This window comes from Polyodon spathula, chromosome 6 (assembly GCF_017654505.1).
Source record: "Polyodon spathula isolate WHYD16114869_AA chromosome 6, ASM1765450v1, whole genome shotgun sequence".
Lineage (NCBI taxonomy): Eukaryota > Metazoa > Chordata > Actinopteri > Acipenseriformes > Polyodontidae > Polyodon > Polyodon spathula.
Window position 1 is genome coordinate 20,671,901 of NC_054539.1, and position 19,117 is coordinate 20,691,017.

Consider the following 19,117-nt stretch of genomic DNA (forward strand, 5'->3'; position numbering starts at 1 on the left):
CTTCTAATCATGCTGAGTTTATTTATCAAGGAGGCGAGCATGATTAGAGGAATTCACTGAACAATTCCATATAAACAAATTGTGTAGTGGGTTTGGGAGTTGTATCGTAATTTTAAAAGCTTAATTAATATACCAAAAGGTGCTACGTAACATGATATACATGTATAACAACTAACAACTTCAAACACAAATGGTACTTCAAACGTATTTATTTATAGCTTACTAAATGCTAAATGTGCATTTAAGAGTTGTAAGCTGTGGCAAAATTTCCCCCCAAATGAGGGTAAATGGGGTTTAATTAATTTATTTATTTATGTTTTAATCCGTGCCGTCCAATTTTTACCCACATGCCGCATAATAATAAATCAGCACTGGATATGTGAAGTATCTCTAAATAAATGCACATTCTGCATGACAAAATGCACAAATTTAAATGAAGTTTACAAATGATACACAAAATAGATATTCCATTATTTTTTATTTCCATTTTCCTGTTGGGAGAGCCATATCACCGTACGCTAGCAGTTTCCATAACAGTAAATTATGCTTCCATTCATTTTTCTCGATCTTGTTAACATGCATTTTGATTAACGTTCCCCTTATCTAGTCACTGAGACAGGAAGTGATGTACATGGCCTGTGACAGTTAAGCTTTTTGTTGAGACATGCGATCATTAACAACGTCCTGGACTCAATTTCAAAGCATAACGGATTGATTTATTAACACATTTTGTTTGAAAATCCTAGTAAAGCTGTCGTTACTATACCGTGAGTTTTGTAAAATGATAGAAAACGTTACAAAAGCAAATAAACACAAGTATGTGTTTTTAAATAGTTATATATGTAGTATCCAATGTCTTTTACTTGATGCTGGTTATTGTAAAAATAAAAAATTCACACCTTGGCTTGGTTAGATTTATTCTGTGGGAGAAAACTACTCTTGATGTGAAAATGCAAAGACTGTATCTGCACAAAACCTGTCTAAAAAAACATCCCCGTAGAAATGATTAATGTATAATTTATTGCAATAGTGTCATTACACTGATTTTTTTTTTTAGCTTGCCTGTAGCAATTCAGGACACATGTACATTGATGGATTACATGTTCTAAAAACATTGCACTTGATTTGAGTTGTACTATATTAACAGAGATGTGTACTCTAACCAACACTAACCAACCATCTCTCTCCCTCTGTCTTTCTCTCTCTCTCTCTGTCTCTCTCTCTCTCTGACATATATGATTTAATGACTCCATTAGAAAATACCATGGACATTCCTTGTGCAAATCAATATACTGTGTCTGTTTGTATCGCAAAATGCTCACAATTACATGATAATGGCATTCAGTACACAATTTATGTTTCATCATATTTACTAAACCATTACTGGCACCATTTTTATGGTAAATGTCTGTCAATGTGATTAGATGGAAACGGACACAAGCATGGAGTCATGTTTTATGACTTTCTCATCAGAAGTCATTGTGCCCTTAATGTTCCTAATGGTTTAAAAAAATATATACTGTATATATTTAAATAAATGGACCAAAGGTTAGTAGTAATTTACTGGTGATAATAATGTACATATATGTACAGCACATAGGAAATACAGACTCTGAAGTCCAGCAAACATTTAAATTACATGTCAAGTAGGGGCATTGATTACTCTGCAGATGTCATTGTATAGTTAATGTACATACTATTTATTTCCATGTGTCATTACTTACACAAAATAACATTTTTACTATAGAAGTCGTTGCCATTTTGGAATAGCAATATTATGGAACTACAATTTAATTAATGGCACTATAAGTATTTTTATTCCCCATACTAATTCAATAGAAAATTGGTTTTGACCATTGGAAATTTGAACCTTGTGGGGTGAAACCTGATAAGAATCTACAGTCTTAAGGTGCGAACGATCAACTATGGATTGTTTTTTTTGCAGAAAGTACTGTATATAAACCAAATTACCTAACTACATTTCAGTATTAGATTTCCAATGTTCCCCTGTGTTTTTATCCTTGTGTGGTGTTTTGTTTTTTGTTTTTTTAAACCAGAAACATGTAGCTGTCATGTGACTTGACTATCACTCTGTGCTTGTGTCTGAGCTGAGATTCCAGCACAGCGATCTTCTGGCTCTTGGGCCTCTGCAGTAACCACTAGATTAGACCAATCTTTCCACACCACAAACAGATTACCAGTGCTTTCAGGTCACACATATGTCCTATTCTGCAAACAAGCTGAGAGGCAGCAAATGTAAACCGAGTTTCATAAACATGTCTTAATAAAAGGATACACAGCAGACATAAGCTGTAATCTTCCTATTCAAAGAGATTTTCTTTGACAATACAACATGAAATCATTGCTTCTTCCACCTCTGCAGCAATTCTCTAGTCACCCCTATTTTCCAATTAGAATAGGAGCAAGTATAAGAGATAAATTAGGTTATTCATTTTTTTAAGCTTATAGCAACACAAAGTTTTCCACAGCACACACATATACCAGACTGCTGTTTAAAGGAGTTTGCATGATGTAACCATCCTGTCTGAGTTATTAGAAGGGTTATTGAAAGCTCCCAAGCCCCCATCTTAAACTCTAATTAAGACTAGCATGGTTCTTTAGCAGCATGAGGTCGAGGGATTTACTAGCAGTAGGAAAAACCACCCCATTGGAAACGTTACCCAATTTTTCTAAGTAAAGCTAAATTATACCAAGGCATACTAACCAGTAAACCCTATTAATTCCATATGTGTTGTGTCCTTTTTCTGTAATAAATATACAAAAATGATTACCCTGTATACTCTCTATAATGAAAATACAGCATCATCCGACCAAAATTGTAAGGGAATTTGATATGTAGTGTAAACAATTCAATATGTTTTGAACATTATATAGCATTATAAAGGATTGTGCATGTTGATTTACTTCACAATGATTGTAATTACTCAATATATAATCCTTCTTGAGATAATTTATATTACACCCTATACTGTCTCTTGTAACTTTTGACATTGTATGATAACCTTGAGGCGTTATTCACTAAATTTCTAGTAGATCTTCTATTAACTTTAGGAAACCTCTTTTTTTTTATTCATCTTGAAAAGTGATTTAACAGGATTTATACAGAACTAACTGCTGCATGTAGGCAGAGTTAATATACAACATGTCTTACGCATCATTTCTAGTTAAATACATAAAATAAATAAAAAAGGCAGAGTCCCCAGAGTCGTGTGCATATGTTTAAGTTCATTCCATTAACCCTCTTTCTTTCAGTTGGCAGAGCTGCCTGGACGTTTAGGATTGCTTCAGTCTGCTTAACTGTGTGTTTTCACTGATTGAAGGAAACTCCCAACATTTACTCACTTTACAGGTACATGAACAAGTCTCATTTTTTAAGGGGCTAGGACTAGGATTATAAATGGTTGGGAAAATAGCAACCATCATTTTTTGAGTTTGGCAAGGGTACTGAGATTAGGTCATCAAGTTGACAAACATTGTGACAAGCGCCTTCTTGAGTCTTGACAGTTCACATAGTAGACTGGACGACATCTCCCAGGGAAAGGAGAATGTACTTGTGACCCACTAGCACTATTTTCTGCTGCAAGTATGATTTCAAGGTCATGCATCCAAGCACTAACAAAATCTGATTTTAAATCCAAAAAGGCAGCTGGATTAAAAATGAAGTGAAAGCAATGTATTGAAGATCAAATATTACAAACTGGGTTTTATCTTATCGTTCAACTACAGAGAAAAATGCTATATAAATGGGTTCGGATATGATAAATAACAGAGAAACTAAAAGAACATGGGGTGTGAAAACGATGAGGTGATAATTTTCACCCTCTAAAGAAGAGGACAATCCTAATTATTTACAAAGAAGAATTGAACAGGTATTACACTGTAATGTAGCTCAGAGATGCCATTCTGGTTTTACAGTGAGCTTAGTCATACCAAATTAGGATTTGTCTAGTTAAGTTGCTTGTAAAGTCTACAGTAGGTCAAGCTGCTTTAAAACGGGAATCTTATTTCCAATCTTGCAGTCTACAATGACACACTTTATCATTTAGATTTGTGAGATAACTCTTCAAAATACATGAGTAGAAATGTGTATCTTGGGTATAAAATTGTTTTAAAGTACGCGTTCATAAAAAATACTTCTTATCAAGAATAAAAGAACTTGCATTGGTAACTCTGAACCATGCTCAAAAGCTGAAAGTGTGCAAACCAGGAACCTGAGGTGACTGCATTAACTTGTCTTTGTCAACCGGCTATGAATCTGCCTATACAGCTCAGAAAGGGAATTAATATTGAGAATAAGAGGGTTTCCTGAGATAAATCTAACTAGTAAATCATGTCTCCTTAGTTGCTTAAGGTCTTCCACGTTTTTGTGCCTCGTTTCATTCCAAAGTTGCAGGTACGAAAGAATCAGTTTTACAATAAACAGCAAGGTTAATACTGAAAAAACCCGGAGTGTTGCTAAGCAGTGTCTTCTAAAAGATACATTTGTGTGAAATTCACAGAATCAATAAGTCTGCAAAAGTGAAAGAGAAAATGTTCAGGTCCTTGAAATGCTGCAAATACGGTTACAAAATGAGTAATGCTTTTAGATAAAATGCCACCATTCACTTCAATATTGATTGAGGATGTGACCAGAATTGCAAATGTCTGACCAAATTTTTCAAAGTTAAACTTTACAAGAATTGCTGTACCTATCTGTTTAATTTGAAACAACACATTTACCTTTTTGTCGCTCCAATATCAATATTAAAACAGATTTTATACTCTCACAACCTACTATGTTACATAAACTGATGTAACTAAGGACATGCAGAGTGGGTGTTTCACTATAACCAAATACATATTTCAATTAAACTGAAATTATGTTCTTCCACTAGATTTTGAGACTCTTGGGCCTTCTTTTTTCAAGGCTTCTATCAGAATATTCTCTCCACATCTTGGTTGTTAACATCCATATGATATATTTTGGCAGAACAATTCATGTTTAGAGTGATTTCCCTACACACAATTTAATGAAATAAAAAGCTCATGTTGTCCCCAGTGGCTCACCTCTTAAAGCACTCCTGAATAGAGAGCTCGCAAGTTCAAATCCAGGTAATGTCATGTTGCTGATCCTGACTGAGTACCAATAGGGAATTGGCCATTGCTCTCTCACAAGGTTAAAGAAAAATAGGGAAGACTGTCTGGAGATGGTTCACTTCACATCACCACAGCAACCCTTACTGACGAGGCAGAAGAGGCCAGGAGGTAATTCAGCACCCTGGCAACAACCATTGCTTATGTTTGCCAGGTGAATAGAGGCGATTGGCTACTTGATGAGTAATACAGCTGAAGAAAAAAAAACTAAAACATATACAAATGTTTAATGCACAGAGGTAACCCCCTTTAAAGAAGAGAGGTTTCTGTTTTTGACTAGATCACATGAGTCATAGAAACCCCTTAAACATCAATTGTCTGTAGATTATTTATTTTTGGAGCACTCCGAGAACAGAATGAAATGTAGAATGTTACTATGGAAACACTGAATGTGAGATCACATTTGCCCTAGATCTAAACAGATGAGTAGAATTTTAAACACATTCCTATTGATTGCATGTGTCCCTATGTTTATACAAATATAAAATGCATCTCTAATCAGTTTACTTCTCAATCCTTGCAAATACAAAAGACAGCAAGCTTATTAACTGAAGGGTTCTGTATTGTCAACAAATAATGATCAATCAATCAATGGAATTCAATTTATATAGCACCTTTCATGCTAAAGGCATCCGAAAATACTTGACAAAAGAACAAAACACAAAATCAAAAAGAAATCCAAACTCACAGTTGAATATACAGTGTGAAAAGCATACTGTATAAAATATAAGACTAGTGTTGTAGTCATATGACAATGCAACAATTTAGAAATCACCTTAAAATCAGATCTTTTAAAAAAACAGCAGGCCAGTAACATCAGCAGAAATGGAAGTCATTGAAAATCACAGTCTTTACTCAAATAACCTAAATTATATGACTGAATAACTGTAAGGATTAAAATATGTTAACTTAATTTCGCTGAAACACCTTCACATCACACGTTTACATACATGTTCCAATTTTCTATGGAATCTAGGGAAAGACAGTAGAGATAAATCAGTGCACTTTGTAACTGTTTTTTTAAATCAATGCCCATGTAATAATGCTAGAAGCAGAATTCAGTGTTCTCACCATTGGTGATTTACTTTCCTTGATTAGAACGATGCTCTTCACTTGGAGGTAGAGTTACCAAACCAGCTGTGCTTCCAACTGCGTAGACTAAACGCAGAGCATTTCTATTTAGATTAATTGAAGTGTCTAAAGATTCTGGATACAATTATAATTTTGTTTTAGTCCTTTCAGTTGATTAACTTGCTTATTTCATTCCTCTGCAATTTAAGGACTTTCAAGATATAATAGATTTGCCACTCTATAGTATAATTAACTTTTGTTTCCCATCATATTATGCTCTGTTATTTAACCCAGACATTGCTCTACATATCCACTGAGCAATAAAACTCTACTGACACCCAATGCATTGGAATTAGTGACATATTCAACCCTCGTGCAATACATGAACTTCCAAGTCTGTGCATTATCCATACCCACTCAATCATATTAGGGTTTACATCACTGCAAACACAAGAAGACAAAAAAAGTGTCAAGGATGTCATACCATTGATGCAAACAGCCTATGGGAAAAGCCCAATTTACTATGTTTCTTTTTGTCTGATATACCCAGCATTCTTGATAATGCTGCTGGTTTGTACTGCTCCATTTGTTTGTCCATCTAGGCTATACTCTAGCTAAAGAATAATTTATCATGAGCTGCAAGTAAAAGAATTAAGTAAGTGCTCAACCCCAAAATAACAGAAAGGACTGACAAACTAAAGACCAGGAGCACAATAAGCAATATGTGATTTTGTCTACCTAGCTTATTTCATTGAAATTATCAAAATATAGAAAACTCGATTCTTTAAATATCACATACTACACCACTACAGTACATGCCCCTACTAGCTAAGACAATTTAATATAGTTCATTTCTCAGTTACAAATATTAGTGTGCAATACGTCATTGTTTTAAGCAGCTAGAAATATCTGGCAGGCATTTCCTTTTATTTCAAGTGCTTTGGAGGGCAATCACAGTTTTGCTCACTTGTTTTTCAGTCTTGCTCACTTGTTTACTTTGTGATAAGCTTCAGTTTCTGAGGGATCCATTGACTCAAAAATGTCATATTGGACATATCACACAAGACTTTATTGGGAGTATCGGTTGTTTTCTTTCCAGTTTTTTTTTTTTTTTTTTGGTGTTTAGTGAATTATATATGACTCAATTATATTTTAAGACAGATTTATCAAGGTCTTTACAGAATAAGCCATTTCCTATTTTTTTTTTTTTTTTGTTCAAGTAATATAAAACTATTCATATTACAAAATAAGTAACAACTCCCATACTTTGTAAGATTAATTTAAGAACCATCTGTTTGTCGCCTTTTATGAGCATTCAATTTCAAAATGTAAAAAGGTCCAAATTACATTGCTACATTACTGCATTCTCCACCTACTGTATAAGCTATGGGATTGTTAGACACAGTTAACTTTACTACTCTTACTAGGTAAATGAACAGAAGACACATTCAAGGGTTTCAGCTTACCCACTGAATTTTAAATTAATTTAGTTATTTCCTACATTATTATTTCTACCATGCCTGCCATAGCATATGTTAAAACTTTGGGGCTCTGGAATGGCGCATCCAGTAAAGGTGCTCCGTGTGGAGTGAAGGATGCGCCCTATAGCCTGGACTTCGCTGGTTTGAGTGCAGGCTATTCCACTGCCGACTGTGGACATGTGCTTCCATGGGGTGGTGCACATGGCCGAGCGCCGGCCGGGGTGGGGGAGAGCTTAGGTCGGCAGGGTGTCCTCGGCTCACCGCACACCAGTGACCCCTGTAGTCTGGCAGAGCGCCTGCGGGCTTGCCTGTAAGCTGCCCAGAGCTGTGTTGTCCTCCGACGCTGTAGCTGTGGCTGCATGGTGGGCCTACAGTATGAAAAAGAAGTGGTCAGTGCGTTCATCTTTGCCGCTCCTGAGCCAGTGCGGGGGTGGTAGCGGTGAGCTGAGCTAAAAAAACTAGACCACTTCACATTAGGAGAAAAAAGATAAAAACAGTTAGCGACTAATAAAAAAAAAAAAGTTCAAACTTGCACGTCTGCAGAATAATAGGTCTTATGATCAACTGCAGAAGCAAAGTGTCTTTTTGAAGTCAATTGATTGGTTACAAACCTCACCCACAGCAGCCCTAACCTACTTTCTCATCAGAAAAGCTGATAATCAACTTTCCAGGCAGAAAGATAAGTCTTCCACTTCCAGGCATCCACTACTTGACAGTAAAAAAAACATTCCCACCTAAATAACAACAGAAATAACATTGGCACAACATTTTAAAAGTCACCTTCATTTTTTTTTTTTAATTTTGTATTATTATTCCTAAAGATAATTGTATGTAGATACCACAGTTTTCTAACATCACACATGGGTAGCCTAATTCCTTCTTTTTCTTATGGATAAATAGTCCAGGTGTTAAATAGGTGTAGAAATTCTTCACATTCCCCCCAGTGTGATGTTGCCGGTAACAGTATGTTCAGGCCTTAGCCATCAGCAAGGTTTTTTAAACATGACATGTGTATCACTTCTCCGATGAAGTATGAGAGCTACAGGGCTACAGATGTAATAATGCTTATAATGATATGTCGCTACTTAAGGACTGGCTTTCAATGCAATCAATGCAATAATTGTAATATGAATACAATATTTTAATTTGAAAAAATTAATCTTCATTGGCTTTTTATGACCTGTTTTTAAACATATGAAAGTGTGCTGGGTCCTTAGAGGCACAGAGGTGTCTCCTACTATGAGCCCAAGTGTATCATGCACTCCTATGGGTGCTATAATTATGAAGTGCTTAGCATTTTATTTTATTTGTGATGCACTGACATTAATGGTTGCAACCCCTTGCAGGTGAAACAAAAGATCTGTAACAAAAGTATTTTTGTATTTCTCATCACCCAGCAACAGCAACCAGCCTGATACCCATTTTTTACAAAGAGATATCTTTTTTTTAAGAAACTCCTTCATTTTAATTTTAAGTTAGTTTTAAACCCACTATCCGCAAATCCAATGTGTGTGTGTTTGTGTATGTATGTCTGTGTGTGCTTAAACTTTTCTGTGAGACATCTAGTATTTAATCCAATTGAGATAGAACCATAAGAAGTTTATATTTGATTTATGTATCTACTTAAGTTCTCTCTGAAAATACAGTTACAGGTTTTTTTTTTAATTTATTTTTATTAAAACTAACTGTGAAAAGGGCACCATTAAAAGGCACTAACCAGCATGGGAGGAAATGAAGCTTTTCTAGACACTTCTAAGATGAGCCACACCCAGTGAAAACTGTCCTTTGGTGATGAGCAAAGAAACCATGTTTATCTTAGCACTGGTAGCCTAATGCCTGATTGATAACACTGAATTGGATTTTAAGAACAACGTCTGACATTTATCAGAGTAATAAGAAGGTAATATCTGCCACGTTACTGAAAGCAGACGAAGAAAGCAGTGGAAAACACTGGAACTGTCAACGGCTATATTTCTTTTAATTTGTCTTAATTACAACAGTGTTTTGTTGTACATGATTTTACAGGACTTACAGTATAACAATGGTGGGATTATCTAAAATTGTATGCAGAACTATAAATACTTTATATGACATGTGTCATAAATAATGAGTGTGCTGGACTATATTGTGTAGGGTAGGGTGGGGCAAGACGCCCAGTTAAGGTAAAAAGACCATACCTAAAAAAAAATCTCCCTATGCACGTGTATAGAGTTTAATAACAAACTGTTATAGCAGACACCATCGTGTGGAGTTCTGTGATGCGGCAACAGAGGCAAGAGTACGTTTCAGTAAAGCTTCTTTTATTTTCACCCCATAATTACTAATTCTGCGATATTCTTTTTTTCTCCTGTAATTGTTAATGAAAAACAAATACTGAACAGAAAGAAACTGTCAAGAAAGGAAATAAAGAAGCAATTGGCAAATGCCCAAAACAAAGAAAACAAACAAATCAAAGAAAACAGCTTCCCATGAAAAAAATCAAAGGGCCAAAACCACCAAAGAGGCAAGGCAAAGAAGGTAGCAAAAGCAAAGAAAACAAGCAGAGATTGTGAAGAGCAGGAGTGGCCTTGCCTAATATGTGGAGAGCCCTTTGCACACAATAAGTCGCGGGAAGTTTGGCTACAGTGCCAACAGTGCCAGAAATGGGCACATGAGAAGTGCACCCCAGGCATGCCTTATTTTTGTTGTCCAGAATGCAAGACAGATTTGTCATCATCTGAGGAGTAATTGAGCATGTATGTGTGTGTTATTGTGTGTACTTGTATGTGAATTGCTATTGCACACATATTGCTATTGCAAATCTTTTTTTTTTCTTTCAATAACTGAGCTGACAGGAGGGCCTATTCAGATAAGTGCTTGTTACTTTTTCTGTTATAGATTTTCACATGTATTGTGTTTTTACACAAAATATATGTGATATTAAAATAATCGATTTATTAGTTTCACTTTATTCTCGTTTTGGCTTTGACCATAATTACGAGATGGTCACTCGTTTTATCACCAAACTTGCGATCCAAGTAATTATTTTATTACTATAACATCTCAAAAAGCTCTGCAAATGTCGGTGATATTCTTTGAGCGCTGGATGCAGAAGTAGCTACCTCCTTTGTTATGTCTGTGTTATCTCTGTAATGCAATGGGCTATGAGATACGGTCTTTTTTTACGGTTTCATTCAGCTCCTATCGGTCTCACTCGGCCATTGAAAAGTTTTCTCTGCTTTTTCCGGAGAAAAAACAACTAGAGACCTGTGCTTTACGTCTTTTCAATGATATTGGACAGGGTCCGACACTGGACTGGAAAGGGAAAACTGTAATGTCGGACCTGGTCCGACACAGGACTGCAAAGGGTTAAAATCATGTCGAGAGTAAGGATTCTCAAAAAGATTCTAACAGATCAAGGAACCAGCTTTATATCCGATTATTTAAAGGAAGTGTATAAATTGTTAAAAATCCAGCCCATAATGACCTCCATTTACCACCTGCAAACGGATGGCCTAGTTGAGCGCTTTAATCAGACCCTGAGGCGGTTTGTCAATCAAGAGCAAAAACACTGGGCTAAACTGCTTCCATTCTTCATGTTTGCAGTGAGAGAGGTTCTGCAGAGTTCAACTGGGTTCTCCCCCTTGAGCTGCTTTACGAGAGACAGGCCCGAGGTATCCTTGCTCTTCTAAGAGAGAAGGTGGGAGGAGCAACCACATAAATCTAAAAACATAGTCAAATATATAATACTTTTGAGGGAGCCCCTGGAATTGGTCAGTCGTTTGGCACAAGAAAATCAAAAACTTGCCAAGAGCAACAAACGAGCAAGAATTCGGAACTTTTAACCTGGAGACAAAGCACTGTTGCTGCTTCCCATGTCAGAATCTAAGCTGTATGCTAAGTGGCAGGGATCATATGATACAGGCAATTGGTAAAGTTAACTGTGAGATTAGGCAGCCTGACCACTGAAATAAACTTCAAATTTACCATATTAATTTATTTAAACCCTCTAAGGAAAGGGAGGACCTGTTTATAGCCAATGACAGTATAGAAGAGGATTTTGGTCCTGATGTCGACCCACTTAGCACAGTTCGTATTCCGATGAGGGAACAGTTGTGTCCTGATCAGAAACGTGAGTTGCCACAACTGGTGAAAGGGATTGGTGATGTTTTTTCTAATGTGCCTGGTAGAACAAATGTTATTAAACATTCAATTATTTCTTCTATTAAATAAGTATTGCAAGTGGAACACAGTTGTAAGCTTTACAGTGCTGCCCTCTGAAGGTACAAGCAATTCACAACCATAGCTAAACCCTTTTCCACAAAATAAACACATACTTACCAAGGACTGGATGCTCAATAAGACTTTCATTTCATGTTAAGTCAGTTCAATTCTCAAGCTAGCTGTTTAAAAAAAGAACAAAGAAGATCAAAATCTTTGAGGAAAGCTTTAAAGCTTGGGATAAACTATCATTAATACACGTTATAAGATAGTTTACATTGGATAACTGAGGAGAAAAAGTCAAACTATGCTGAAATCCCAAATTATTTATCTCAGAAGCTCCATAAAATCTTTTTTTTAATTATTTGCCTCAAGCCATTGCATTAAAATACAGTACACTCCATACCGATGCAGAGTAAGTAATAGAGAGGTTCAAAATCATACCCTAAGCACAGAATTAATGCAGAAGCTTGGCTTTGTGTAACACAGCATTCTTCTGTCTCTGTTTTAGGCATGGTTTTATTTAGTATCTTATTCAATGGTTTGTCCTTTGCAGTACCGTGTCTTTTTCAACTTAATGCTGATGAAGCAATTTAACAATGTATTAAAAAAATAAAAAATAACAGTTCATATTTATTCATGAATAAATAAAGTGCAAAGTTTAACAGCCTATAACTAACTTGTCACCAGTAAGTGTTACATACTTACGTAACATGTGGAGATAACTGATATCTGAAAGTTTATTTATACAGTAGGTATAATGTGCAATAGTTTTAAATACAGTTTTTGCATATTCAGGAAAGTTATTACCTTCTTAAAGTCATGTTGAAAATTTCTATAGGTGTACAGTACAACAAAAATATGATTCTGAAAATGTGAATGTGTTAGATTCATTTTAAAGTTATAAATTATGAATGTATATATTCTCTTTCTTAGTTGAAAGTCCACCCTTATGTAACCTCACGTTCAAGGGCAGCCAACTCTACACTGAGAATAACAGTGCCAGGAGTTGCTGCTTGCAACACACATTCCTGCAATTTCAGCTAGGACCTGGGACAATGGCTCTCTTCTCTCCTTTAACTCCTGTGTTTATTGCTATTTTATGCATTGTAATTGTGGCTATGCTGAAAGGATTCAAGAAGAAAAGCAAAAAGCCTAAGGCACCTACAAAATCCGCATCTGAGTCTCGGCCCTGGGTAGATGAAGATCTCCAAGACAACACAGAACTTAATCTAGATGAAGAAGGTACTGTTTTATACTTTTCTTTAGACAGTTTATTTAAGAGAACAAGCTTAGTGAGAAACTAAACACAGAGTAAGGAACAGAAGAACACAGAAGAGCCTGTACATTTATATCTTGGTAGTTTATGTCTCGGTTTTAAAGTTAAATCATTTCAGTTTCCCTGAAATATATATTTGTCATTTCACTGGATTTGGATTACATGAATTAGTAATAATGTTAATAATAAAATCACCTGTAGGAATAATGTAGAGAGCGGCAGTAATAAACAAGATCTTTAAAATATGCCACTAAAACGTTGTACTGTGCCCATGCATTCTGAATGTAGCAGCTCTTTACAGCAGGTTTGTTTAGTGCAAATGGCTCTTCACTTTGGTTCATTACCCAACTGGAATCAAGTGGAGACGCATTGACTCACCAGCAGTAAAGCATGACTCGTTTGTTTAGCAAAAGAAATGCCAAAAAGAAGCTATATATACTTCAGTGGATTTACTGCTCCAATTTTCTTCAGGATAAGTGCTTCTCTGAAAATAAAGTTGTAATTAAATGGTTTGGATTAAAGTAAGTGTTTGCCATTATTTGTTGCACTGCTTGTTAGAAAGCCTGGCCTTTCATTATTAAATTGTATCCATTGTCAGAATGTTAGTATTGTATCCATTGTCAGAAACAGCAGGTTAGCATACATACATTGTTTAATACATTTCCTGTTTTACAAATAACCATATTCTATTACTGTACATGACTAATATACAGTTCTCTCATGTCATATTATAAACAGTTTCAACAACGAGCATAAACAAATGCACTTTCACTATCTTGAATGCTTGTATATTCACTTGTATTATAACCATTATTCACTTACAATTCAACTCATGCATGAATGCTTGTGACTGAAACAGCACTCTACAGTAAAATTTTCTATTCAAACCTGGATGTGTGCCAATAAACCAATAGCCTTATCAGTACCTGTTTGAAGCACTGTAAATATTGCATTAGTATTTTGTGGAGCTCCAACTGATTCCTAAAATGCTGTCAGTATGATTCCACACACTACAACATGTGGTCCAGATTCTAAAGCACCCCCAGAAGAGACAAGAGCCCCCTTTCAACGGTTAGAATTCATAACCTGGGGGGTTCTCGGGTGTGGCGCTATTTATAACCTAGCGTAAAGTCTGCATTGCTAAATGATATAACAGTAACCCAGAAGCTTTAAAAAATGATATGTCTTATCGTTCAGACCCTCTTGCCATCAGCTTGCACGTTGAGCTAATTCAGTGCTACCTTTGCTTTGTACAGATAATGATGACTGGACACACAGGGAAGTCGACGTGCCTCAAATCCCTTTCTCCCCTTTGCAGCTCTCCGAAGGTGAAATGCTGCGCAGATCTCAGCAGTTTTTCGAGCTGCTGAACAAAAGGAGAAGTGTCAGATTCATTAGCCCAAAGCCAGTGCCAAGGGAGGTTATTGACAATGTCATCAGAACTGCAGGTGCATTACCATCAACCTATTTTTCAATATTGGAATGAACACATTAAAGATAAACTGTACTTTGTACCATCTACATTTTCATACCTGTAATATTAAATGTCTTACCTGCTTAATATCCTAACATTAATATTATGTATATGTTATGTCATTATGTACAGTACAGTTGTTTCTGCTTCGGTCATTATTCACCATGCTTATTAACACTTCCAGCAAAAATGCTCTTTTGAACCTGCTTCTGAAAAGACTCACTTGGCAATTTGAATAATGCCTGGATGTGCAGCTGTAATTTCTGTACCGAGAATGTAGCTTAAAGTAGTTTTTCTAGAAGCAAACACACATAATAGAATATTGAACAAGTAAGAAATATAACATAGATGGTATAAAGTATCCCTTGAAGTTTCAAATGGTACTACATGAGTTGTCTCGTGTTTGGCTTGAACACGTAATAGATATAATATAAAGAGTCAATACTTCAATGAGTAATCATGCATTGTTCATGTTTTGAGGCACCTCCCCCAGCGGTGCTCACACTGAGCCATGGACATATGTGGTGGTGGCAGACCCAGACATGAAGCACAAGATCCGGGAGATCATTGAGGAGGAGGAAGAAATCAACTACAGACAGAGAATGGGGGAGAAGTGGGTCAATGATCTGAAAAGGCTAAGGTGAGACGAATTTAAGAAGCATGGGCAACATAAGCAAGAGAGTTTATTATGGCCTGGGCTGTATCTCCATAATGTTATTTAAATGGAACCTTGAAAGTTCAATTTTAGATGAAGAATGAAACTTAAATGGTACTCAGTTGTCATTAACAAATCCTATGAGAAACATCAATGACAAATGTTTTTCTCAATGTCTTCCATGTGAGTAGTATTTTAATGGTAAAGAGTAAAATATAATTTCTCATCCATTAATTAACATGTATTGTAGAATGTTTCTGAACTATCAATATAAAGTATTTCAGCAATAACTACAAGGTGAATTGAATGCATGAGTAGTCAACAGTCTTCTGCATGGATAAAATCAAAGATGTAGTGGAGATTAATTTATAATACTAGCAAGTACACTCAACAGGTCCTCTAGTTATAACTTCTATGTAATAAATGCCTTGGGTATTCCAATACGAAATAAAAGTGATTAAACCATAATGTTAAATGGATTTGTGTACAACTGAATATATGCATAAGTCACTGAGCCAGACAAAGCACAATGTTGCAGTAAGTAACCCAGAATACAAAGATTCTGGCACACTGGCGATGAATGCAAATGTAAAAAGTTTTCATTTTGAATGCCTGTCCTGCAACCCCATAATCATATTTAAGAATTTTTTATATAATAAGCTCATGGTTCTGTACATTGTTGCAGTAAAACAAATACAGCTTCCATTTTGTCCTTGTTTACATTGTGTTGCTACTTTGTGATGACATTAATACTGCAACATCCTACTGCTGCAGGTGTTAGAAGGAACATGACTAAGGAAATTATTTTAGTTTAGATGTTGTTAGCAGCACTGGAGACAAAGGTCTTGTGTTTGTGGCTCCAAATGAAGTACAGGACAATGTATTGCCTTGGCAATGTGATCCAACACTGATGTGGCAGGGACACCCCCTGGTGGACTTTTTCTTAATGTTGAAAAAGCCCGTAACTTGAGCCTGACGTTTTCTGGGCTTCCAAAGTACACTAGCTCACAATAGATGAAGCATCTCCCTTGGTTTCATTTGAAACGTCTCAAAGCCAGTGAGAGAGAAAAAAAAAACAGATTATAACAGACCAATTAAAACACCACACAGCCCAGCTAAGGGTAATATATTGTCCCTCATTTCAATGTGTAGAATAAAAGGCTTGAACTGTTGTTTAGTCCAATATGCATATGAATAAATGCCACAGTCTTTTTAAGGGGATCCATCACAGATGAAAAATGGGCCTTATGACTTTGTAATGTAGTATAATACCATCCCACAGTTTTTAGTTTTTTTTTTTTAGGTTTTTTTTTTTAATCAGTCTCAAGAGTTTTCTGCTGACATTAGTCTTCATCAGTTAAAAAGTACCACGTCATTGCAAGAAGACTTAGAAAAAACAAAAATTATTTAAGTGAAAGTTGTGGCTAAAATCAGTGATTTCCCATATTAAGTTACTGGAAGAAATGCTTATGACCATTTTTACTCCTGTATCGCTAAACTTTATGATCATGCCAGTATAACCATAGTATCAAGCAACAGAGATCTGAGTTTTATGGTCAAATGAACGACTTCAATTAGTAGTCATCTTTTTTCCCCAATTCTTTAGAAATGTATTACTTTGTGAACAGATACAGTATCATTACTGCAAGTATTTCCTGTAATCAAACTCAAAATAACTAAGTAAATAAAGGGAGTTTTTATCTGTCAACAAACCAAGCATGCTAGTTTGTTTTTTGACTAACATAATAATAATAACAATAATAATAATAATAATAATAATAATAATAATAATAATAATAATAATAATAATCTATTGCAGGACCAACTGGATTAAAGAGTACTTGGACACTGCACCTTATCTCATATTGATATTCAAGCAAGTCTACGGAAAGCTATCTGATGGGAAAAAGAAAACCCATTACTACAATGAAATTAGTGTTTCCATCTCCTGTGGGATCCTGCTTGCTGCACTGCAGGTATAATTTAATACTAGATCAGCACCATATAGCTCGCAGTGTTGCACATTCTGTTACGTTCCACAAATACACTGATATAGTATGTTTGAAACCATAAGAAAAGCCGCAATTGGTTTGAAAAGGAGAGGCATATCCTAAAAAAAAACACATTCTGCATTTCTGTAGGAACTAACCAATCAGTTGTTTTGACCTCTCTCAGGCGTGCTGGACTGTGAAATGTACAAAAGAAAATACTTTTAAAAAATCAAGAGCGTGTTTAGCATAATGTGGGTGTCTTTCACTTAGGAAACTGTAAGAACCATAAGTGAAGTTAATTCAGATATGTTAAGATTTACAAGAACTACAGGGCACATTTGGTGTTTGAGGAGAGATTAATGAGGGAGACAGTTGTCGCCAAGTGTACATGATACACCATTACGTTTTTATTGCTGGGTTTCTCTCTTTTTGTTGTTGTTGTTGTGTTACCAAATAACAAACATCTAAAGTTAGAATAATCCCTCATGACAATAATTAAATAAATAAATAAATAACCGACAGTTTACTTTATATATGATAGGAAAACAGTACTGATAATCACTTTGCGTATTAATCTTTGTCCTGATGTCTGAAATTAAACTACTTCTGGGTTATCGCCTAAACTACATAATTATGCTGTTAATGTTTTATAAATTATGTTATAAACAATATTAAATTGTATAAAAACAACATACAAAAACAATGCAGTATGGCAAAATATTACAGGTCACCTTATATGTACTTTATAACATGACAAGGTGTTGTAATATACGATTAGTTAATATTGACATGCTAATGGATTTATTTTAAATGGACCCTTGAATGAAGTGGTAGTTTTTGGTAGTCCTGCACTAGATATGACTGTTCCCCAGTACCGTACCGTGATCATTCTGACACTATGTGTGTGTGTGTGTGTGTGTGTGTGTGTATGTGTTTCCTCAGAACGTTGGCCTTGTCACAGTTACCACCACACCTCTGAACTGTGGTCCTCAGCTGAGAGTTTTGCTACACCGGCCTGCCAATGAAAAGCTGCTGATGCTGCTACCTGTTGGTTACCCATCAGAAGACGCCACAGTGCCTGATCTGAATCGTAAGAAGCTAGAGGATATAATGGTGTTTGTGTAATATACCGGGCTGCTTTTGAAAATGCCTGTAGCATATATCATGACATGCACCCTGGAAAGATAACTATGCTAATCAAAGTAAGTGTCTTTATACTGAGGTGTTTGAATTATAATGGTATTTGTGCAAGAAATTATGACATGATTGGTCAGCTTTCAGTCCAAGTACAATTATTTTATAAAGGGGCTTCTGCCTGAAATTGCTTCTTAAATAAGTTTTTCTGATTCTCAATGGCTTTGTTTCATAGTGATTATGCTTTTTCCTACCACGGTACGTTATTGTCTTAATATCAGTAAAAACTATACTCCACATTGTTTTTCTGTCAAGTTCCATTACCACATTAAAAAAAGTATTGTTTCTCTGCTACACTGTTTTAAGCAAAAATACACTGATGAGACTAACATGTACTGTTTGATGTCTGATTTTCATTGTGTTTTTATTAGTTAATTAAACACTCAATATTTGGCTACTTTCATCTAGATCAGTTGTTTTTAAACGTTTTAGGGGTCTACCTACTTAGGGATTTTGTGGAAATCGGGAAATTAAGGGGTCACCGTGGAATTCACGTCTTTTAGGGGCCAATGCATACCGGACTAGTATGGAAAGAAAAAGAAAACAAACCTAACTTCAATGAACTACTGCAGACCGCAAGCAACGCAAACTACATATCTTTATTCTGTAGATAGGCTT

General features: G+C 35.6%; 1 protein-coding gene across 1 annotated transcript; it reads left to right on the plus strand.

Annotated features, from left to right (window-relative positions):
- The first annotated feature begins 12,911 nt into the window (after positions 1-12,911).
- On the plus strand, positions 12,912-18,896 carry iyd (iodotyrosine deiodinase). The gene is made up of 5 exons (XM_041252483.1): positions 12,912-13,151; positions 14,442-14,633; positions 15,140-15,299; positions 17,134-17,290; positions 18,248-18,896. Exons 1-5 carry the CDS (start codon positions 12,965-12,967, stop codon positions 18,428-18,430), a joined length of 879 nt encoding a protein of 292 aa, XP_041108417.1. The 5' UTR covers positions 12,912-12,964; the 3' UTR covers positions 18,431-18,896.
- The last annotated feature ends 221 nt before the right edge of the window (positions 18,897-19,117 follow it).

Bases quoted from the DNA above. Each gene is read 5' to 3' on its own strand.
- iyd (XM_041252483.1), top strand. From the start codon at position 12,965: ATGGCTCTCTTCTCTCCTTTAACTCCTGTGTTTATTGCTATTTTATGC. The intron at 13,152-14,441 runs GTACTGTTTTAT...TGCTTTGTACAG, and splicing joins ACTTAATCTAGATGAAGAAG to ATAATGATGACTGGACACAC. The intron at 17,291-18,247 runs GTATAATTTAAT...GTGTTTCCTCAG, and splicing joins TCCTGCTTGCTGCACTGCAG to AACGTTGGCCTTGTCACAGT.